At 50.0% G+C, this 22516-nt stretch overlaps 10 protein-coding genes across 10 annotated transcripts; 4 read left to right on the top strand and 6 right to left on the bottom strand.

The window, feature by feature from the left end:
- Positions 1 to 121: 121 nt before the first annotated feature.
- Positions 122 to 1675, bottom strand: M431DRAFT_349860 (hypothetical protein). Its single transcript, XM_024914470.1, has one exon. The coding sequence runs from the start codon at positions 1562 to 1564 to the stop codon at positions 377 to 379; it is 1188 nt and encodes a 395-aa protein (XP_024777462.1). The 5' UTR covers positions 1565 to 1675; the 3' UTR covers positions 122 to 376.
- Positions 1676 to 2605: 930 nt separating this feature from the next.
- Positions 2606 to 2875, top strand: M431DRAFT_505350 (hypothetical protein). The gene has a single exon (XM_024918624.1). It carries the CDS (start codon positions 2611 to 2613, stop codon positions 2842 to 2844), a length of 234 nt encoding a protein of 77 aa, XP_024777461.1. The 5' UTR covers positions 2606 to 2610; the 3' UTR covers positions 2845 to 2875.
- A 3263-nt stretch (positions 2876 to 6138) lies between these two features.
- Positions 6139 to 6524, top strand: M431DRAFT_35421 (hypothetical protein; the record flags this gene model as incomplete). The annotated part of the gene is made up of 2 exons (XM_024914503.1): positions 6139 to 6216; positions 6417 to 6524. Coding segments are annotated over 2 exons (186 nt in total), but the record flags the coding sequence as incomplete, so codon positions are not given.
- A 291-nt stretch (positions 6525 to 6815) lies between these two features.
- On the top strand, positions 6816 to 8925 carry M431DRAFT_349866 (hypothetical protein). The gene is made up of 3 exons (XM_024914471.1): positions 6816 to 7384; positions 7486 to 8797; positions 8851 to 8925. The coding sequence occupies exons 1-2, from the start codon at positions 6920 to 6922 to the stop codon at positions 8725 to 8727; spliced, it is 1707 nt and encodes a 568-aa protein (XP_024777459.1). The 5' UTR covers positions 6816 to 6919; the 3' UTR covers positions 8728 to 8797; positions 8851 to 8925.
- Positions 8926 to 9646: 721 nt separating this feature from the next.
- M431DRAFT_77316 (hypothetical protein) lies at positions 9647 to 10069 on the bottom strand (the record flags this gene model as incomplete). Its single annotated transcript, XM_024922559.1, has 1 exon — positions 9647 to 10069. The coding sequence occupies one exon, from the start codon at positions 10067 to 10069 to the stop codon at positions 9647 to 9649; it is 423 nt and encodes a 140-aa protein (XP_024777458.1).
- Positions 10070 to 10730: 661 nt separating this feature from the next.
- M431DRAFT_548254 (hypothetical protein) lies at positions 10731 to 11310 on the bottom strand (the record flags this gene model as incomplete). Its single annotated transcript, XM_024921261.1, has 2 exons — positions 11034 to 11310; positions 10731 to 11000 (listed from the first exon to the last, which is right to left on the bottom strand). The coding sequence occupies exons 1-2, from the start codon at positions 11256 to 11258 to the stop codon at positions 10731 to 10733; spliced, it is 495 nt and encodes a 164-aa protein (XP_024777457.1). The 5' UTR covers positions 11259 to 11310.
- Positions 11311 to 12445: 1135 nt separating this feature from the next.
- Positions 12446 to 13887, bottom strand: M431DRAFT_528646 (hypothetical protein). Its single transcript, XM_024920743.1, has 5 exons — positions 13597 to 13887; positions 13431 to 13505; positions 13307 to 13365; positions 13031 to 13241; positions 12446 to 12966 (listed from the first exon to the last, which is right to left on the bottom strand). The coding sequence occupies exons 1-5, from the start codon at positions 13840 to 13842 to the stop codon at positions 12481 to 12483; spliced, it is 1077 nt and encodes a 358-aa protein (XP_024777456.1). The 5' UTR covers positions 13843 to 13887; the 3' UTR covers positions 12446 to 12480.
- A 1173-nt stretch (positions 13888 to 15060) lies between these two features.
- Positions 15061 to 16710, top strand: M431DRAFT_109546 (hypothetical protein; the record flags this gene model as incomplete). Its single annotated transcript, XM_024911718.1, has 4 exons — positions 15061 to 15156; positions 15239 to 15480; positions 15552 to 16391; positions 16463 to 16710. The coding sequence occupies 4 exons, from the start codon at positions 15061 to 15063 to the stop codon at positions 16704 to 16706; spliced, it is 1422 nt and encodes a 473-aa protein (XP_024777455.1). The 3' UTR covers positions 16707 to 16710.
- An 898-nt stretch (positions 16711 to 17608) lies between these two features.
- M431DRAFT_492020 (hypothetical protein) lies at positions 17609 to 19478 on the bottom strand (the record flags this gene model as incomplete). The annotated part of the gene is made up of 9 exons (XM_024916967.1): positions 17609 to 17655; positions 17714 to 17847; positions 17908 to 17999; positions 18059 to 18140; positions 18213 to 18366; positions 18428 to 18570; positions 18631 to 19185; positions 19245 to 19280; positions 19339 to 19478. The coding sequence occupies 9 exons, from the start codon at positions 19476 to 19478 to the stop codon at positions 17609 to 17611; spliced, it is 1383 nt and encodes a 460-aa protein (XP_024777454.1).
- A 1466-nt stretch (positions 19479 to 20944) lies between these two features.
- Positions 20945 to 21370, bottom strand: M431DRAFT_492019 (hypothetical protein; the record flags this gene model as incomplete). The annotated part of the gene is made up of 2 exons (XM_024916966.1): positions 20945 to 21125; positions 21222 to 21370. 2 exons carry the CDS (start codon positions 21368 to 21370, stop codon positions 20945 to 20947), a joined length of 330 nt encoding a protein of 109 aa, XP_024777453.1.
- Between the last annotated feature and the right edge of the window lie 1146 nt (positions 21371 to 22516).

Here is a 22516-nt window from a genome sequence, read left to right as displayed (position 1 = left end):
CACTGGAGAAACGGAAGGAAAAAGAGGACAGATTTTTTTTCTTTTGCCATTAAATGACGTTTGGTATAGAGAGGATGTTTGGTACTTTTGGCACAGCGGTTTTAGGTTTCCATTTGTGAGGGTGGTTGACACGACATGAGATATGACAACATGATTAAATTGGCAGCTAGCTCTAGTAGAATAGTGATTTACGTTTATGATAACAATGAGAATTGAGTATCAGATTCCAATTTTAGCGTCTAAAAACAGGAGCGGTGAAGAGTCATTGCGAGCATGCAAGATCTAGATTCCTCCCTCGCATTGGAGTGAAAACCCCAAGAGCCTATCAATCTCACACACGAACACGAACACGAAGCACACAAGACAATGTCTTAGATTAGCACTCATTGTCTCCCACCGTCTCATCCACTCGCACCAAAACCTTGCCGCTCGCATGCAGGCCTCCTAGCTTAGCGTATGCCTCCTTGACATCCTCGAAGCTCCAGACGCTGTCTCTTACGACGCGGATCTGGCCCCCGCCCAGCATGTCGGCGATGCGCTGGCGGTCCTCGAGCGTAGGCTCCATCATCGAGACGCCCCGCCAGAGACAGCCTATGCCGCCGAGCCAGCGGCTGACGGGCCACCATTCGTTGAGCTTCATCTGCACGACAGCGCGCAGGAAGTTTGGGACGGAGAAGTCAGGGGGCTTGATGCCGACGGAGGAGTACGTGCCCGTGGGGACGAGGTAGGCAGGGGAGTGCACGTAGAGAGACTGGTGACCCAGCGTGTCAATGATGGCGTTGAAGGGATGTGAGCGGAACCGAGATGCGAGGTAAGCCGGGAGGTCGTTGTACTGGGTGTAGTCGATGGTCTCGTCGGCCCCGAGGCTTTCGACTAGCCGAGTATTTCGGCCACTGCAGATGCCGACGATGAAGCCCTCGGACCCGACGACCTGGCGAGCCATCTGGATGACAAGAGTGCCGATGCCACCGCTGGCAGCGTTAACAAGGACACGGTCACCGAGCTGGATGCCGGACTCGACAATCTGCTGGTGAGCCGTCATGCCGGTGAGGAGGCAGCCAGCCGCGTCCGCGAAGGGGGCCGAGGTCGGCTTGTGGACGGCAAAGCGGGCCGGGATGGCGACATATTCGGCCAGGGCACCGGTGCCCGTTGGGAGGGCGTGGCTGGCCGGTAGCATGGCCATAACTTTGTCACCTTTGCGGAAGCGAGTCTGAGTGTTGCTCTCAGCGCCATCAGGACTTACAGGGCTAGCATCTTCAGTAGCATTATTGGGCTCATCGCCATCGTTTACCTTGGCGTGAGGATGCCAGACGTCCTGGACGACTCCAGATAGATCCATTTCTGGAATACATGTCCCGTTGCGCAGAAAAGCAGGGATAAGAGTCATTTGGAAGATGGCGCCGACGTTAAGGCCTGCAAAGGCCACCTTGACAAGAATCCATTCCTCGGGGAGAGCAGGTTCGGGGGGAAAAGCTCGTATGGGTCGGGATTCTGTGAGAGAAAGCACATCTGAAGGGGAGCCACGCCGGGAGAATGTCCAGGCTCGCGATGTTGTGGTCGCCATGGGCTATGGCAGATACGCTCGATATACGGGCTCGGGGGTATATAGAAGTCACTAGGAGTTCACTTTGAATTCTTCGCCTTTGGTCGAATCAATCATGATTATAGCGGGAGGATGCAGAGAGAGCGAGAAATTAAGAGCGAGCGAGCTGTCTGCTTCACATTGTGTTGTTAGCTTGGTTTTGGCTACGGCTGAGGCTGAGGCTGAATGAAGCTTATTTGTGAGGATGCAACGACTGGTTCACTGAGAGCGGGGTTTCACAGAAGAGACGAGCTTCCGAAATGCCACCTGTTCTTCTTCTTCTTCCTTCTCCATCCTTTTCAGCTTCAGCTGCAGCCAAAAGGGCTGGGACCAGAAAGGCACGAGGTGGCTTTGGAAGTCTTGGATTAGGCTTGGCGGGTTGGTGCAAAGGGGCGGTACAAGCCACCCGTATGCAGCGGTTAGTCAAACCAACGTTGGTTGTCAAGCGCATGTAAGTAGCATGTAGCTAAGTTATTACTTGCCACTGAAGCCACTGGAGGCTTGGACACGGTAATAGGGGATGAACCGCAATGGCTTGTAAGCTTAAACTGAGAACATCGAGGCCTTGTAAGAGTAGAAGTTGCCTGGTATGGTTTTCTAGATCCTGGTTAAGATCCTTGTACCTGCACTCACTGTGACAAGAGATTGATTTTCTGTGGGTCATCTGCTTCGATCTTCAGGGTGCCTAGGAAACGGATAGGCTACAGAATTAAAGCCTGATATACCGTTCATCAATTTTCGAGAGGAGATTCGAAGCGGAATTTGAAACCTCACTAGGCGTAATGAATAGTGTTGCCTGTCAGGTATCCAAAACTACCGTGATGGATTTGGTTGTGCCTAACAGGCACCAAGATTGCATCGTAAGTCCAGATCCAATATACGCATCGCCTAAGTGGTTGAAGTGCGCTTGCGTTTAAGTGTAGACGCGCATTTCGAAACTCCGCCGCGATGCCCAAGTAGGGAAAAATAGGTAAGCGATGGAGTTGAATCAAAATCGAGATTCCGAAACGGATCAGAGTGCCGTCTGAATGTTCCAGAAGACTCGAGCCGTATTGTTTGCATCACTCCTGGCACTTGCAGAACTAAAAAAAGGGCCATCTAATTTCGGCTGTAGTGTTCCTATCGGGGCCGCTGCCGTTAATCTCTCTCGAGCTGTCACAGACGTCATCGAGGTACTCGTATTGCTGTCAGATATATTCAGCCAAGCCAGTACCTCCGTAATACTGCCAGTAATATTGGCATGTGCTCGGCCACCAGTCTAGCCTGTGATGCGGCAGCTTTTGGTTCCGGGCGTTTGCGCGCCGCCAGAAGTCCAAATCGAGCAACTCTTCGTGGCATGTCACGTATATAGGGCTGCACATGATGTATTAGTGGTGCCAGAGGTGCTTGTAGCAGCAGGTCGAATGGACGCCAACTCCGTGCGCCATGTCTGGTCCGGATGAGCTGGAGGTTGTGCAAAAACTAACGCATTAGCCAAGTCTGGTGATTGTTCCAGCCCTCCGCAGGCCTTGGGAGCCGGGGTGCGGACTTGCGAAGCGGATTCGTGTGGGTTTATCCGACCCTTCGGACGACGGCAAGGACCCGAACCCCGGGACGAGACGATGCAGGACAAGCAGCCGCGCGCCCACAAGCAGCTCTAACCTTATGGGTCTGTGAATTGGTACTGTACAGTATCGTGGGCGTGGTCATTGGCGTGGCTTCCTGGAGGAGCGCCGGCGCGACGCCTTTTTCTGAGAGGCGTCCATGGAGGACCATGGAGGGGGGTTGCAGAAGAGGGCTCGGCCGATTAGCTGCCAATGCGAAATCAAGCCGAGCAAAACGAAGAGACGAGGACTAAAGAGGCCAATCGGAATCGCCTCCATCCGTCGACTGGCGCCAAAGCATCACAGAGTCATCCCGTGCTGATCTCGGACCATGTTCCCCAATTGCGCAAATTCTGCAAATTCTGTAAACGGAGAAAACGAACAAAGAGTCACCTACTTGGTCACACGCCAGACCCACGATGCCGGAGGGCGAGGCTGCGACCTTGCACCGGGCTTAATCGCAGTCTTTTGGGGGGATTCGGATCCGATCCGGCTCCTGAAGATTCCGACGATGGATTTTGCAATCATCATGCCCGTAAACGAAATGAGCACAGGCACAAACAAGGACGGCGGCCAAGCATTCCACAATAGGGCATTGGAGGCCTTGTTGGAAATGAAAGCCTTCCCCTTTGGAGGCCATCCATCCTCTGCAATTGGAAATAAGCCACGTATTCCGCGTAATGCCGTCGAATCGTGGCGCCCAAGACACAAGACACTGAGCTCCATCCATACGCGGCCTTGGCCAATATCAAACGTCGTTGCCCGTCTAACACTAGCACGGCCGCATCAACTGTGCTGTAAACCGTATGGCTCCTGGAAATGGATGCCGTTTAAATCATGCCTGAGTCATCAGTGTTGTAGCCTAGCCTTCAGCCGCTGCGCACTGCCACGTCTTGGGTTTCGCCAATCCTGTGTCCCCCTGCCTGGCTTCGGGACTTTTCGAAGCTCGCTGATAATTTCTCGGGTGAAGTGAGGGCGATACGTCAGAAAGCGCCGCCAGGAGAAATGAGCATGACGAAGACAGGATTTAGACTTTGTTGCTGACTCTTTGCCGCCCTTGGAGTTGAATGTTGTGCTTTGCCAGGAGAAGAAAGACCTGGAAGAAGTTTGGTCGAGTCACCCTTGCACCACAAAAATAGCTCCACCTGGAGTTGCTAAAAGGTACTGAAAATTAGACGACTGGTCGTACGGAGTAGCGACCAAAGGTACGCGATCAGGAGGTACTGGGTACTGGCGTAAAGCGTAGTAGGGCGTAATAGGAGCCAATTCGTCTCTGGAAGCTTCAAGTATACGCGAGGATATGTATATAGTAGCCTCGTACCTGCTGTCCGGCGGAACGAAAGCGAGCAAAGGCGCTGAGAAGGAAGGAGGAAGAAACAAGAAACTCAATCCCGCTTCCTTCCCTAAGTACTAAACCATACATAGTACCTCACTGTGTTTGATATTTTGGTTTTCTTTTCTTTCTTTTTATCTCGACTTTCATCTCTCTGCTTCTCTATCAATTTTTTCTTTTTCTTCCATTCTTTTTGCCCTGGCCGTAAGGCTTCGATTCTTCTGCCATCGCGCTGGTTCTGACGTCCCCGCTGCCAAGTTCGCCGCTGACCAACTAGCCTCGAGCTTCAAGTTTGTTTGGAATTTTCTCTCCGCTGCCTCCGTTCTAGGGACCGCGGCAGCGATAGCCGAGTACGCGAACCTTGATTTTTGTTTCTGGAGCTGAAAGGATTGCCATCAGTGATCCTGACTGCTGCAAGGCCAACGAGCCACTGGATGCTTACATCACGCCCTGCCCTGCAGCTAGGTACGAATACACAAGGCGCAACGTGAACCAACTCACGCACGCGATCACACGCACACTGCCGCTTCCTTCCCTTCAGCTCGGTATAATCTACCGCTGTATTATAAATTGTCTGGTACTTGGCGCGAGAAACCGCTAGGCCCTGACGTCGGGCGCAACACACACGAACGGAATAACGGACATACGGACGACATTTCCACGGCCTTTTGACAACTTTCGTCCAGACCTGCGCTGCTTCACCATCTTATATCTAAGCAAACAACCTTTCTCCTCCGCAATTGACGCCGTTCCAGCGCTGCGGAATACTTTAGCAGGTAGCGGAAAGAGGCCAACGGGAGAGAGGGTCTGGTTAGTAAGGGCTGCGGACAGGGTCCACGGCTGCGGAAGACATTCAATAAGAAGCTGAACATCTTCCCGTCGCCGCCGCCGTCTCCGCCGTCCGTATTCCTGGCCGGACATACACTGACGTCTGCTTGTTTGTGCCATTGAATACCACCTCTAACCTACGGCATTTTGCCTTGCGTCCGGCAGCGCACGGGATCACATCACAGCCTGGCACTTCATTTCTCGGTCCCAACGTCATCTCCACCGCTGCCCTTTGCAATACGCGTATCTAGAATAGCCATTTCGTCCGTTTTCCGGCTCCCTGGCTTGTCCGGACACCTAAGAACTCTCCGGTACTTTGTTAAGCACCAGGGCCTAGGTGTTCTTCCGCCCCCCATAACCTCTGATTCTCTTAGAGGACTGCCCGCCGTCTACTTTCATTCTTCGTCAATTACTGCCACTCCGTGCTTCCGACCAGCTGCACACAGCCTCTTGCCCCTGTCTCGCCAGACGTAGCTGTGTCAGGCAATATCATTTCTTCTATTCGGCCGGCTTTTAAGATTTTGTTCACGCGCTATTAGAATCTCGCACTTCTTTTTTCTCTTCACTTTTTTCGTGCCTGGCGCACTTGAATCTTACATTGCACTTTTGCATTCTCTAGCCGTATTTGATTTTTTTTCTTGCTTTGCTTCTCTCGTGGGTTTTGTTTCTTTTACCGCTCTCATCACCAGATTTCGGGGTTTGGCTTGGACCCGACATTACACCCCACGTTCTCCCCGCTGGTGACATGTGAAATCACCGGCGCAACCTTGGACATGTCGTCAAACGCTTCACCCGGAGCTCACAAGCATCCCAGGATACTGGCTTGTGTCCTATGCCAGCATCGCAAAATCAAATGCGATAGGAATTCACCATGCTCCAACTGCATCAAGGTGCGCGATCCATTTCTCCCTGACCAGGTCCGGTAGCTTCCAGGTCTCATGAAAGTGTGCCGTCTCCCGTTCTGCTTCTCACCTCCCGAACTCACGGCTCCCAGTCGCCGGGACCATGTTCGCGACGGAAAGGAAAGGGAAACGAAACCTTCCAGCTCGCTGCCTGATCATTTGTTTGCAAGAAACTTACATTGCCCCAGGCCAATGTCACCTGCACGCCTAGCACCCCGGCGCCAGCCCGCAAACGCCGGCGCCCGAATCAAGATCTCCAGGAACGCCTTGCTCGATGCGAGGAACTGCTCAAGCAGTATGCAAGCGGATCTGTGCCGATTCCTGGCCCTGCTCCTGCGCCTTCAGCTCCTTCTGCTCAGCGCCCGCTGCCACCGCTACCAGCCACACCGTCCAACTCAAACCTGTCAGGCTCCGAAGCCGTCGTTGCCACGCCGGCCAGCGTCGATTCTACTCAGTCTCGGAATCCAGGCTCCCTCATGGTAAAGGAAGATGGCAACGTTCGATTCATGGATAGCTACATTTGGGCTAGTGTCTACGACGAGGTTAGTCGAAGCCATGGGATGGGCATTGGCCGATCTGAACCACGATCTGAACTCGAAACTTGGATCATGGAGACCCTGACTTTCAATTGCATTTATTGATTCAACTCTGCGACGGATGCTGACATGAAGCATACAAACAGCTACAGAAAATGCGGGACATCGTAGAGATGGATGATCCAGAAGAATCCAGTCTCCTCGGCTCAGATGAGCTCACTCCAGACAATAACGCAGACCTCGTTCTTTCCGCCGACTTGTTTAACACGAACATTGAAGACCTGCAACCCGATCCAATCCATGTTTTCCGTCTTTGGCAGCTCTATTGTGATCGTGTCAACCCCCTTTTCAAAATTCTTCACATACCAAGCCTGCAGTCCTTGATCGTGGACGCAGCGAGTAACATGGCTGCTATACCGCTACATAACCAAGCCCTTCTTTTTTCCATCTTCGCCATGGCAACTGTTTCCATGTCGGCTGCCGAGTGCATACAAACAATTGGCATGTCTCGCGATGTTGCCATCCAGAAGTTCAATACCGGCACCAAAGCGTCCTTAATCAAATATAGTTTTCTCAAAAATTATAATATGACCACACTGCAGGCCGTTGTTCTCTATCTAGTAAGTCTGACTTTAGGCAACAAACTTCCCGTCGCCCTTCCCTCATTTATTCCTTCACTTGAGCTTCTCATCGCAATATGCCGTTATTAACGAACCGTCAGCTTTCTCTAGAAGGACGCTACGATAGACATGCTCAATGGGTCATCAGTGGAGTCATTATGCGGATAGCCCAGAAAATGGGCTACCATCGAGATGGCTCACAGCTCAACTTAATCCCCTTCGAAACGGAGATGCGCAGACGCATTTGGTGGCAGATTATGATGCTCGATGCCAAATGTGCCATGATGTCCGGTTTAAGCCAATCATGGTCGAATCTTGGCTGGGACACCAAGAAGCCTCTGAATTTGAACGATGCGGATCTTTTCCCCGGCTCGACGGAGCCGGTCGTGGAGCGCGACGGCCCTACAGAAATGGCTTTCAGCATTGTCATTTCAGAAATATTCCGATTCAAATTGGAAACCGATGGATCCAACGAATCCCGTGCCTTTGAGGCTGCCATGATGGGCCAGACGCTCGATGACGGTCCAGAATCGGAAAATAACACAAAAGCCATTTTCGAGAAGTTTCGGAAAAAGGCAGAGGCACTGGAAGAGAGACTGCTGGAAATTGAAAAGAATATGATCGACATAAGAGCGGGCAATGTTCACGTCGCAGCGCTTGCTATTCGACCAATGCTCACTCGTAGGTTGAAGGAGATGCTCGTCCCGATACAAGAGCAACCAGAGTGGGGGACTGAGATTTTCGGTCCCAAGGATAACTTCTTCAAGGTTCTTTTGATGATGATGGAGCACAAGACAGAGGCACACGAGCAAATGGTCGCCGCTGGCTTTCAGTGGTTCATGCGTTTTCACTTTCAGCTCGATGCATTTGCAGTCTTCACGGGGTTGCTCCACGACCGCCCGGTGGGAAGTCTGTCGGACCGCGCCTGGGAGGTAATGCGCAGAATCTATGGTGACCATCACGAATTCTCCGACATGACTATCAAACCCCACGTCGTCCAAGCCCAATTTGTGCTCAAAGCTTGGCGGGCGCGGGAGCTTGCCTACAGCCAGAATGGCCAGAGAATTGATACTCCACCCTTTATCAATCGACTCAGGGAGTTGGTGCCATCGCCTGAATCCAGGTCATCTGGCCAGGGATCCGTGACATCTCCCGCGACGACGGTGACACCTCAGCAGCAGCCGCTGACAGGATTCAACCAATTCCTTGGGGGATATCTCGATGTCTCTACAGTCAACTGGGAAATGTTTGGGGAATTCTTGCCGAGTAGCGGAGAACAACTCTCAGCCTCCATGTTTGATGGATATACCATGGGCAATCTCAATATGGGCAATATGGGCTAGAAGCTCGTTGCTCCGGAAGAGATACATACTACGAACCCAGCCACAGAAGATGAACGTGGAAAAGATACAGGTGAGAACAGATGAAGAAAGGAAATATTTGTGCGGATGAGAGCTGAGTATTAGCCGGAATGCATGGTGTATGGTTGACTGAAGGGAGCAAATTTGGATGGACCAGGCTCGGCGGACCTCGACATCGGAAAGGCTTTTTTTCCTTCTCTTCTTTTTCCTTCTTCTTTTTTCCCTCTCGTTTTTTTATTACTTCCTTCTCCTCTATATGTTTTTACCAGGGGCGTTTTGGGTCGACATAGAGTTGGTCTCCTCTCCGCAACGGGCACGAATTGCCACAAAATTAATCATGCCTCTTTTCTCGTGTCGAGTTTAGGTGAATGTCGACACGATTACTTGTACGATTGAAATGGAACCACTCCCACGCTTGTTTATTTATTTTACTTCTATTTTTATATCTTTGGACACATCTCTGCAACTCAACGGCACGATGCATATAGGTAGGACAAGTTTCGGACTTGTCAAGTATGTCATTGGACAAGGCCAATCACAAGGTGTGATTATGTACAACATGGAGGGGACTTGCACAAGTGTATATAAAACTCTTTTCGGTACATAGTTGAGATATCTCTATGCTCTAATCTACCTCATCTAGCTCGTTGAGGCTGAGATTTGTTTCTTTGCCGGACCTGTGCGATACTATGTAGCGGGAACTCGTGGATGTCAAATGAGGCTCAAGCAGCCGAGGGTTATCGGATCGTGATCCATACAAAACTGTGCGTGATGCAGGCGTTTCTATTTCGTGTCGCAATGTCTAGTAGCTGAATATTCTGTCGAAGTGAAGTGATTAGCAGAACGTCGTCGGAGAAAGAGGAGAATGACCGCATTTAGGACCACGTACCAGATAGTAGTGTTAGCGAGGACCACTCTTATCGGAAACAGATCGTGGTCTACCGCTAGTCTTTTTCTTGCTCTTTTTGAGTAGATTCAAGTTTTTTGGTAATAGCTTGATAACTCGATCAATGGTTGGCCTAGCCAAGTTGAAGAGAGGTAAATAAACTCTCCGCATGCCATTGGCAAGGTTGCGAGAGACAAAGGCCAGCATGGAGAAGATGTATTGCTGAACGAAGCAAGCGAAGAGGCTGATGCAGAACATGATGAGGAAAAGGGGCCAGAAGAGCTGACAGATGGCGAGTGCGTCGCGGAAGTAGTCGGTTATTGTAGCGAGAGAGGAGCGGACGAAAGAGGGAGGAGGGGAGCGAGAGAAGATGGAGGGGAGGGTGAAGAGATTGGAGAGAGGGGTGGCTGAGCGTATGAAGAAGCCGCCGACGAACATTTTGGACGGGGAGATTTGGTTTTGATTTCGACTTGATGATGTTTTGGCTTCGGTCTGAGAGGTTGTGGGTTTGGAAGGTTTGGGATGGAAGGGTGGAGGAGGTGGGGAGATTTATGGGATAGGATGATATATCTGGTGCTGGAATAGCGTCAATACAGATGAAAGGGAAACGAAGAGCGAAATATTTATGATTTATTTTTGGAAATGGAGCTTGTCCTGAGAGTTTCTAAAAGCAACTGGTGCTAGGATGTTGGCTTGGCGAGAGAGGAAACAAAGGAATGCGGCAAGGCATCTTCTGGAAAGAAAAGAAAAGTCGTAAACTAGGTGATTAAAACAAAAGATACGAGGGGCTCCATTGTTTACAATTGGATGGAACAAAAAATCACACCAAAGGATAGAATCAAGCATGCAGTGAACTAAGGGTGCATTTGTTTTGTTCAAAGAACAATCTCGACGACGATGATGAATCTGACACCCTATGAATTAAAAGAAAAAAGTCCCTTTCCATGACATGATGCCCTTTGTTAAAATCAGTATTCCACCCATTCCATTTCCGTAAACCCTGTTAAAAAGCCAAATTCCTTCATCGTAATACATCATTCATCAGATTCCGTCGAGGTGATTTTCGCCGCAGCTTTGTCAGTGGCAAGCTGGGCTACTCTTACTCGTCGAGGTCGAGTCTTTTCTTCTTGGAGTCGACAGACTTTTGGGAGCCCTGAGACTCAGCGACGGCGTCGTCTTGCTTAGTCTGGAGTTGCTGCTCAGAGGCCTCGGGGAGGTCCTCCTGAAAGCGACCGACGGGTCTGGCCTGAGGAGAAGCGATGCCTTTTCCCTTGGTGGGCTCGGGCTTGCGAACTTCGACGTGACCATCGGCGTGGTGGAGAAGAGTTGCTTCTTGATAGAGGGGTGCGTTGTCGGGACCGGTGCCTTGCTTCTAGCCAGAGGCTTCGCCAATCTCGTCGACGCGATAGCCGAGGATGGGATGCTCAGGGACAGGAGCCGCGGTGTCATCGCTTTGACCTTCCTCTAGTTCGCGAGCGAGGGCATCACGGCGTTCCTGGCGTTTCTCCCGATAGCGGGCAACGCACATTGCAACGATGCAAGGAACGATGAGGAGGAGAAAGAGCCCCAGGATGCTACAAGCGATGGCGATGTAAAATTTCTTGGTGTTGGGATTGAGATCACCCATGATGGAGATGAGGATGCTTAATGAGAGATGATTTAGTTTGGGGAGACTTGGGAATTGAAGAGAAAGATGATGATGTTGGTGATGATGAAGAGAAGGAAGGAAGGGAAGAAGAGGAGGAAAGCGAGGAGGAAACTCCAACATACCTTTATGCAGATGCTTTCTGGGAAGAAAATGATTGGTTTAATGATGAATGATTGATGAAGAAGCCTTCGAATTGATATCAGATGAGAGAGAGCGTGATGGTTGTTGAAGGGGGAAAACAGTCTCTCGAAAGAAGGAAGGTGAAGAGGATGGAGTTTCCAAGAGGGGGGGAAATTTTCTGACAGTGTGGCAGAGAGTGATTAGGGAGAGTGATTAGGGGGGAGGCCAGAAGAGAGCGGGAGTGATTCTGCAAGTGCTGGCAACTGTTATGGTCGAGTGTACCCAGATCAGTAGAGTCTTGTTTATTCGGCCCCCCTTTTTGTGCATTTTATTTTCTGCAATTCTTTTGGCTAGAGTCACTGCAGGCTGGAGAGTGATCTGGGACAAGTGAATTCTCTCTGCTAGCACTGGCACTGGGGAGTGTGATGGGAGAAACCGAGGCGTAAGGTGTCTGGGCATATTGACTATATAACTGTTGGCTTTGACGAAGTTTCTGGGTTTACTGACTATTTCCTTTTCTTTGTATTTATATAAAACTACTACACTACCAGACTAAAAACTTATTAAATCTAGTGGAGAGAGTAGTCTATTATTTTGTTCGACGATATAACGGTAATGTGCGGCTATGTTGTGCAGATGACATTTCTAGTGCTGGTTCTAGAACGTGACTACTAACGGTTAGTGACTTCAGATTGTGTATTCTTTCTCAAAGCTGTTTGAAAAGAGGCTAGGTAGGTACTCTTTATCTTTATCTTCCATGTTCCGTCTTTCATCTTCCATCTTTCTGGAATAACGCGCAAGTGAGCACAAAGACATCTCCGCATTATCACTGTAGCAGGCTGCTCTTGTCTTGCAGGATGGTAATTCGAAATCGCGTTGCGAAAACACGCTGATTACAATCTATATTTGATATCTGTGCTTCTCCCCGACAAGCCAAGCGTGATATAGCTATCATCTCTAAAGCTGATTATTGCGATAATGGCCCATCCTTGACACACATTGTTATCAAACACCGAGGCAAGTCAACAAAGTTACAAATGGACATGGATAATTTCTACATGTTCATCTCATCTACATTTTTCTAATTATTCAACACCAGGTCCTTTGTCTTGTCTTCGAGCCCATTTCCATTCACGACTCCGTTTCCATTCACGCCCTTCTCCTTTGCAAGCCGCTCGGTCCTCTCCGACAGGGTCTCGCTGTTCTCAGGGTCATAGAATGGTCGCTCGCCAAAGACGGCCGTTCGCTTGCCTTCTCTCAGCTCTGTGTCATAGCCACCTGGCACAGCCCTGTGAGCGATGATTCTGTTGTCCCAGAAGGCGACCGCGCCAGGGGTCCATTTCCACCGCGCCGTCAAATCATCTGCGTTGGAGAGGTGCTCGCGAAGGAAGGCGAGAATGTGGTGAGACTCCTGGGCGTTGAGCTCCTGGATGCGCTCGATGAAGGATGGGTTGTAGAAGAGAGACTTGAGGCGAGTCACTGGATGAGTTCGGACCAGAGGATGGGCAGTGGCGATGGGGGCTCTGTGTGGTGTTCCTCCGCCGTTGATGGAAGCCAGGTACGCTCTCTGTTTGCACACGTTAGTTCGATTTCTGACAGTTTTTTACGATGACAGGGATGTTTAAGCATACATCTGAAGAGTGGATGGCGTGGAGGCCTTCAATGGCCTTCTGGAAGGCGGGACTTAATTTGTCAAACAGACCGACTTGGCTGGTGAAGATTGTGTCTCCGCCGCTTGGGGGAGTCTTGACTAGGCGCAGCAGCGTATAGGAAGGCGGGTTCACCTCGAATGAGTGATCTCCATGCCATTCCGCCGTGTAGTTGCCATGAGCTCGAGAGTTTCTGCAGAGAAGATGGTGAGTTATCGGGCTGACGGATAGGTTAACAGACTGGATTCAAGCACATACCCGCCTCGGCCAATGATGGTTACATGTCTGGGATCTTGCTGGTTGGGATCTCTATCTTGCTAATATCATTGCAGATCGTGTTAGATGCCATGTCTGAGAGCACATCTATTCCAATGATACTCACAATGCCGTAGTATGATGCAAGCGCATGCTGCTGGTCAAGGGTGATATCTTGGTCGCGGAAGAATACAACGCCTCTCTAATATTGATCTGTTAGTTATGTCTCTCCTCCATCACGACGTTGGCGCCGCCATTCTTCCACGCAGCGGAGCTCTTCGTTTTGCACTCACCTCGGCTACAAGCAGTGCAAGCTCATCCTTTTGCTGATCGGTAAGTTTGCTCAGCTGGACGCCTTTGAGCTCCGTTCCGATAACTGGGGTGACTTCTTCGACGGCCGTCGCCAGGCCCAACAGTGATGCTTTTGCCGGGTCTGCGAAAAATGCGCGGTCGCGAGCTGGCTCAAATTCCTTGAGTGCAGGATGAGGAGGCTTGTAAGCCAATACGGCGGGTGTGATTGTGGTGGAGACGGTGGCCATTGTGAGTGGTGTTGATGCTTTTCTTTATACTATCCTGGCTTGTCCTTTATTATCGACTCTCGACCTTTGGGTTCTTATCAAAGAACAAGGAACAGGGCAATATTTAAAGAATTTGACAAGAATATTGATTTGTGATCGTCCAGCATTCATTTGTGATGGCCCAATCGGCTCAACATGCCGAAGTGAAGCTCTACTTCATACTGTCTGCTTATCCGGAGATGTGCTGCAAGCTCTCAGCCACAAATCTATCGCCATGTCAACTCCCAATGACGACACTTCGCCCTATCTAAGATCAAGCATTGATGTCCATATCCGTCTCAACAAACCCCGCGGAATCGTGCATGTATCCCAGCATTTCTAATCTACATGTACAGCGCCCTGCATACGATCTTGGGATGCGATATATGTATGTCGTGCTAACGCCATGCATGACGCGGGGAAGCAACCTGTAAGTAGCATCGCGATATGGAATCAAAGATACGCATTCGTCACTTGTCATCTGGCCTAGCCCAGACCAGGGCAATGGTACCATTATAATGTCGCAAACGCCATCACCACACAACGGAATCCCACGGCGAGTCGGGAAATAGATTGGCAGCAACTTTTTGCGCCTTGGGGGTCATTATATGCGACGCTATATGCGGTTGCAGCGCTTGTCTATGCGACGCCTCGGATATGATACCATTTCCATGTCGAAGACGTGATTTTTCTAAGAGCGCATCGCACATCTTTAGATCGATGTGCGCAACGTTTCTACTATAGCCATAATGAACTCTATCTGGAGGCAGCGTTACTAGGGGAGGAGCAGAAAGGCGGACGTTTGGGGGGGAGTCGGGGGTTCAATGTTATGTTATATATACGACCGACGATGAGCTTGTTTCGAAATGCGAGATTACTATTCTTCCGGCTTCATATCCGTCTTCATTGTTTCTTTGTGTATCCGCAACCATGACGTCTGAACCAACCAGATCGCAGGAGTTGAGTGAGAAGGGATCGCCGTATGATGGGGCGAGCTCAACATCTAACGACAACAGCAACAGCAACATCAGCAACATCAGCAACATCAGCAACAACAACAATAGCAACAACAACAACAGCAACAACGATGAAAAAGCCGCGGTTGTTGTCAAGTCCCAAGATGACCAAGATGAAGCTTCTTCTACTTCCGTCAGCGAAGTCTTTGACGTTAAGCAATTTGATCCTGTCTTGGCCAGGAAGATGGCGCTTGTTAATCAGGCAATCGATGAGATCGGCATGACCAGCTTCCAATGGAATCTATTCTGGCTCAACGGTTTCGGATATACAGTTGATTCGGTATGCAATTCCCATTGTGCTGTGTTATTCTCTAGAAAATCATGTTGTAAACTGACATGCTGGAAACGCTCCTCGCGCACAGCTTCTCGTTGTTTGCCAGTCCATCGCAAATCCTGCCGTACAGCAGGAGTATGGAAACCCCAGTGCTCATGTTTCCGGCATCCCCTTGGCTTCGCAGATTGGACTCCTCGTCGGCGCTGGTCTCTGGGGTTTCACTGCCGACATCATCGGTCGGAAGCTGGCATTTAACACAAGTCTCATGTCGTGCGCCGTCTTTGTCCTGATTGCTGGTGCCATGCCCTCTTACATCTCCTTTTCTGCCCTGTGAGTTTCTTCTCAAGCATCTGCATGTTAGATGATTCGTAAATAATAACTAATCGTGACCTATAAATCAGTGTGGCTCTCTATTCCGCAGGTGCTGGCGGCAACTACATCCTCGACGCAACAAATTTCCTCGAGTTCCTCCCCACCAGCCATGCTTGGCTCGTCACGTTCATGGCCGTCTGGTGGGCGGTTGGATATACCATCACCGGCCTCCTTGCCTGGGCCTTCATGGGCAACTTCAGTTGCGCCCCCGATGCCACGCCCGAAACATGTAGTCGAGCCGATAACATGGGCTGGAGATACCTTCATTTCACCTGTGGTGGCATTGTCCTAATCATGGCCATTGCCCGCTTTGCCCTTGTGCGCATGGTGCAGACGCCGCGATGGCTCATTGCCCAGAACCGTGACGAAGAGGTCATCAAGACCCTCAACGGCATTTCTCTGAAGGCCGGAAAATCGCATAGCCTGACGCTTGAACAGCTGCAGGCGGAGGGTATCGTTCTGCATACTCAAGAATCGGCCTGGTCTGCTACTCGGCTCAAGATGCACTTCAAGGGCCTTTTCCAGACGCGGCAGCTCGCTTGGTCCACCACCGTCATCATTGCCAACTGGTTCGTCATCGGAATGGTCTCTCCCCTGTATAGCGTCTTCTTGCCGTTTTATCTCGCGTCTCGGGGTGCCGATTTTGGCGAGAGCTCGACTTATCTTACGTGGAGAGACTATGCCATTAACCAGGTTGCAGGGCTCGTCGGCCCAGTCATAGCAGCTGTTCTAGTCGAGACGAAGTTCTTGGGGCGTAGGGGCACACTCGCCATTGGAGCCCTGGTGACAATGGTTCTCCAATTTGGCTATACGCAGGTCAAGAATGAAGCGCAGAATGTTGGAGTTTCAGCTGCCATTTCAGCGGCATCGTGAGTCCTTTCCCAACGCCTCCTCTTCCCTTTGGTATTGTTGAATAAAGGCTGACATTTTACTGTTGTAGCAACATTTACTATGGAACCATTTATGCATATACTCCTGAGATTTTACCCTCTGCCCATCGCGCCACAGGTTATGGCATCTGCGTTGTTCTCAACAGAGTCGGCGGTATTCTGGGAGTTTTGGTTGGAAGCTATGCAAACGTAGAGACGACGGCTCCCTTGTTTGTTTGCGCAGCATTGTTTGGACTTCTTGTAATTTTAAGTGTAATTCTTCCGTTTGAGTCAATGGGCAAGCGAAGTGTGTAGAGCAAATAAATAATTCATCTTTTCACCCCTTCTTCCTCTCATGGGATAAGATGAGATGCGGATGCATGGCACTGCATATATTGCCGTCCGCAGCTGCAATGGAACGTGGATTTGCGGAAATGATACATGCTGAACCAAACCAAGCTGCTGATGTGTTTCGTCTCTTCCGATATTATGTCAACAGAGTCAGAATGTGTTGTTCTGTCAAGAATTGTATTTGTCGCTGGCTATCCTCGGGCAAAAAACATCATCGGCCTTCCGGAACCGGATGCTATCTCGCGTGAACCGGCAACGAGCCGGAGATGCCCTGAAATCGATGCTTCTCGGCTCAAGAGATTTGCGGGGATGGAAACTGACATCTGACTCGGGACCTAAAAAGATTTCGGCGTCCAAGCGTCCGGGCCGGACACCGGAGGAGAGACGGTGACGGACTTCTCAATTTCGTTCAGCTAATATGAATAAGATAGTGATCGGTCTGGGGTCTAGTGCGCGAATTTGTATGCGCATGATCAAACCATTACGTGGTGGCAAATCTCCCCCACACGGCGGCACAGTAGAATCTTCGGCACAGGGGTTTTGGGATTTTGTTATCTGGGCTGACTCGCTGAAGGATGGAGGCAGCTGTTGGTCATGAGGTGCGTAAGAAAACTTTTAACTTGATTTCTCTTATCGTCAAAAAGCTTCCCAATTATTGAATGTCGCCATCAGATACCCTCGATACTGTAATGTGAAAGATGCAGATAAAACATGTAAACCGTAAGATTATTCTTTTCAGGGCCAAACTATGATGCCAACCAATCCATGCCATATATACTACAAAGCCCAACTAAAATGAAATATCGCTTTCTCTTGATTAAACAACGCCCCTATGATTCCCAAAATGTTTTCAACTTTTTTTCAATCTATGCTGATCCAAGAGCCTTGTCCAATGCGGAAATCAAGAAAGGAACTGCAGAACCGTTAGTGAACAGAATCGATAAAATTGCCTAATTGATCGGTGAACTTACTGTGAGCTTCCTCAAAGATGAGCATGGGACGGAGTCGCACCGTCTGGGTGCCGCATGTGCCAATGTTGACGCCCAGGCTCTTCATCTTCTTGACGAGGCTAGCCGGATCGGTTGTGTCGAAAGCAATGTATGTTCTAGAAAAGCATCATTAGCAGGCATACCTTTATGCCAATTGACTCATTATATAAACTTACCCCTGTCCCTTGCCGCGCAGGTTCCTGACAAGCTGGGGGTACTTGGCAGCGAGGCGCTCAAGTTCGCTGTAGAGGGCGACACCAACGCGAGCCTGGCAATCTAGTTAGTCTTTGGGGGTTGCTTGAAGTGGGAAATATTTGCTTCGCTTACGGTTTGGCTGACGAGATCGCGGGCAAGAATCTCCTCGACAACGGCCTTGCTCATGAGAACACGGGCTGGGTCACCGATCCAACTAGTTTTTAGTGTTAGCGCATATATTCAGTATTGCAAACTTGCATTCACATCATAATCGGGCACAACTAACGTGTTGAACTGGCGGTAAGCCTTGTCAGGAACCAATCTGGGGTTACCAAAGTAGTAACCTGCAGTCTGGGCCTTCTTAGAGAAAGTGACAATATCGGGAGGAGAAGTCAGGTTCCAGTGCTGGTGGCCCCAGAATTTGCCGGTGGCGCCGAATCCTGTGCATGATGCATTAGCGACATCGTATTTGGGGCGGCAGTTTAGATGAGATCGACGTACCAGTCTGGACCTCGTCAACGATCATGGTGACGTTGTGCTTCTGGGTGATGTCACGAAGGCCCTGGAAGAAAGCAGGGGAGGCGTGGTTGTCACCACCCTCACTCTGAATGGGCTCAACGATCAAACCAGCGACGGGGAATTGCCTATGCAAAAATGTGTCAGTGGAAATTGGACCATTTTCACTGATAGTGGCTTAAACGAACCATGTGGTGATGAGCTCCTCGACCTTATCTAGGCATCGCTTCTCCTCAGCGGCGTTCTCAGTGGCGAACTTGTCAAGGGGATACTTCAGGGCAGGGAAGGGTGCCTGAGGCCAGTTGAATGAGGGAATGTCGAGCTTGTGAACAGCCTTTGATCGGGTGGCAGACAAACTACCGAATCCTCGTCCGTGGAACGAGTTGGCAAAGCTGAGGATGGCGAGTTCGGGAGAACCGGGCTTTGCGTTGTTGAGGCATGAGCTGACTTCGTGGTCGGACCATTCAACACCCTCACCACGCTGCTTGCGGCGGTACAGCATGAAGGCCGCCTTGAAGGCAAGCTCGTTGGCCTCAGAGCCGGACTGAGCAGTGAAGATCTTGTCACATCCCTCAGGGGCGACCTTGAGAAGACCATTCTTGAGTGAGTCGTGCCAGTGGCTGGAGGGGAAGTTGCCCAGAGCAGGACGGTTGACCAGGGCAGAGATCATCTCACGGGACTGAGCGGCCTTGGTGAGAGTTGGGTTGTTGTAGCCAACAGGAATGGAGGCAATCTGAGAGTAGCTGATTGAGGATGTTAGCCATGATATGAGCATGTACTTCATGAGACATCTCAAACATACACATCAAGATACTGGTTGCCGTCAACATCGACAATGCTTCACATATAAGTCAGCCTCCTCGTTCTCTCCAAGTGCATGACAAGAATGATCATACTAGTTGCCTGAGCTCTTGTCATAATCAGCAACAAAGTAAAAAGCTCGGTTATCGAAGAATGAGCCCAGCTTCTCGGCCTCTGCCTTGGACTGAGGTCCAGGGACCTCGGTGGTCACTTTCACTTCACGAACAGAAGACATTGTATAGAGAACTTGATGTGATGAGCTTCAGCTTCGTTGGAGTATGAGTTGGTGATACTTTTGGAGAAGGAAAAAAAGAAGGTTTGGAAGATAGGCTCTTATAGTTAAATTCCTGATACCCCGGAACTGCGATTCCCGGTTGACAGAGTGGCGGATGCGGGGAATCCACACTAGAGATAGAGCAGGAGAGAAGCATATTGGAGGAGAGAGACGACCGGCCCGGTTCCGGTCCCGTGCCGGCCCCACGTGAACAACCAACTTCCGGGTGTCCAAAGCCGAGATTGTAAAAGGGAAAAGACGATATCGGAATCGGCGGATTAGGGGACTGGAGAATGTTGGATTATATGAGATAAAAGATTGATCATCCAATGCTGAGCAACTCGTACGATAAGGATGAAGGCGAAATGAGTTGGGTGTAAGAGGGATGCATCACATTGGCAAAATCTTGAGTGGAGCCCAGCAGCTACTGCTGCGGCATCGATCGATTTTGATATCCAAAGATAAGAATACTGATGGGAAAACAGCGGTTCTCTGTTGACACGATGTATCTTGATGATGCGCCGACTAAGAAGACATTGACACGTTATTACACGTGTATCTTCTCAAGAATACTAACACAATGCTTCACAGATGATTCGATTAGGCACGTAGGTCGCCAATGTTCAGAGGTCGGCTCTGTTATACTGAAATCGCAATCGTCACAGTTCTCAGCAATCCCTAGCGATCGATTTCACTCCTTAATTATTAGTCACACTTGTCGCTCAAGAGAACTTCACAATCTTGGTAGATGCCAGAGCAGTAAGCTAAACTGCCGTTATTACCATAGGAGAGCGAATTGACATTTGCCATTTGGCCATGACTTCACAGCTTCGGCAGACGTGATGCTAAACATGCGCGTATTCTTCTTGATGACAAAATCAAGCCGCATCGGTCTGTTGTATGCAGAAACAAAGTGAATTAGTAAAATAGCGCTAAAAACAACCAAGGTATCCGTATGTAGAATATAAATGGCAGCCATCCCGTGTCTGCTCTGCGCAAGCGAAGAGAAAAAAATAAACCACCCTGGCTAGATCTGGCGATCCGTCCAGTCCTAATCGCAACGGTGGGACCCGTACGTAAACCCGCAACGGCAAACTCCAGTACGCCTTTCCAGTTTCCTCCAAGATTTTGCTTCCAATGATGTAGATCAAAATGCCGACTTGCAAAAACATGTGCGCGCATCGTCGGCTTGTTGAGCTGGTTCGCAGTAATGGCTCGCGGCGTGAATAGTGAATTAAGCACACTTGTTCGCTCGCTCAGTGCCATATTATCGTGGATATAAGTAGCGCTTTTCTAGCGACACCATCAAAGTTTTGTTTCTCAGCTTCGTATCCGATTCTTTGCCTCGCTGTTTCATTCTGTGTTTCTGTGCGGAAGGCCCAAGAGGTTGAATAACTGCCAGAACTCGTGTCGCGATAAATTCTCTTTCATCTTCTCCCCAACATCGCCTTAAAGCGATCGCGTCGCCTCTGTTTCTGGACTGGCGTCTGCTCGAGGCCATAGGCGGCCAGTTCGAATGGATCGGTCGCTTCTTCGAGTTTGTCAATTTGTCTCCGTCTCAGAGTCAACCAGACTAGAACTAATAGTGCCGACCCCAAGATAAGAAGACTAAAACACGATGAAGAAAAAAAAAGAGTCAGCGAGCTTGCCATTGAGATAGAAGAAAAAATGCCACTTGAGGCTTCATGAGAAGGGAGGCCTCACCCTGTTGCAACGACGACTCCAACCACAATCTGTGTGTGCGAGGTGGGCTTCTCGCATGTGTTGCTCTCTTGGGTATCTGTGCAGCGCGTCGTGAGGAGTTTGGTGATGCCGTCTAATTGCTCAATTGAGCGTCTAAATGTGGTCGCCATTGTGTCACGCGTCATCTCGATACTATCTCTGCTTGTTTCAAAGAAGTATTGATTGGGAGAAAGATGCCAGAAAAAACTTGAAGCTACAAATCACATCACATCCCTTGAGCCATCACCTGGAGCCATGGACTCGTATATATCTCACCCTCAATTGGCTGCTGCTAGTCCGCGCGCGTTGATCCGCCAAGGTCCGCATGTCTGTTACCAGTAAACAGATTAACCGCATCGCCATTCCGCACGGCCAAGAGGGCTGTGCAACGGAGGTTTCAGACTTGCATTCCCCGCAGCCCTGGGAAATGAAACGAAATCGTCAGGCCAATAGAAGGCTGTGCGTGCCTGGTTTCACCCCGCGCTGGCGTACGTTTTTGGAGTAGCTTCAGCAGTAGCTGATCGTTCTGGTATGGAGATTCCAAGCACAGCATCGCCGCGACACGGCTGAGGCGCCAATGAGACGCTCTTTAGGCGCCTTGTTCAGGGCATTTGTACCCTTCAAACAGCCTGCACAGACGGCGTTGGACTGGTTTGTTGCAGGGTTTCACGATTGGCGAAGAAGAAGGGTGGGCAGAGCGATGTCCTAAACAAGCAACTGCCACGGGAGACGCCAAAAGAAAACAAAATGATGGATTGCCAAATACGAGGCTTTGCCTCTTCAAACCGGCAGCGATGATCCGACTTTGCAAGGTTGTCACACCAGGCGATGCTCACGCATTGACCTGTTTTTAACAAACACGCCGGGGCCCCCCTTCCCAGGAGCTAATCTTAGATCAAGAGCCTTTTTTTCGATTGTATCCCGGCATGATGTCACTTCTGCAAGCACATTGACGTGACAAATTATATAATAGTATATTAGGTTCTGGCGGGCTCCGTTAAGGTCCCGTTGGCGAAAGACGATGGCATCTTGCCTTCTCAATTTCGTTTGGATAAAAATAAATCGCTGGTGAGATATCTCGGAAGCATCTCATAAACCATGACGCTGCAATGGATCGACCGACTCTCCCCGACCTGTCCTGACTTGCGCTGAAAGATGTTTAAGATAAACACAATGTCGGATTGTTGTTGGCCCCCAAGGAGAACCCGGCGGCCTCCTCCTCTCTCATAGTAATTATATAGCCTTGTGTCGCTGCGAGTTTTGTAATTGTGCCATGG

This window comes from Trichoderma harzianum (assembly GCF_003025095.1).
Source record: "Trichoderma harzianum CBS 226.95 unplaced genomic scaffold M431scaffold_3, whole genome shotgun sequence".
NCBI lineage: Eukaryota > Fungi > Ascomycota > Sordariomycetes > Hypocreales > Hypocreaceae > Trichoderma > Trichoderma harzianum.
Note: the sequence above shows the minus strand (reverse complement) of the source record. Positions and strands in the feature narration are given on the sequence as shown.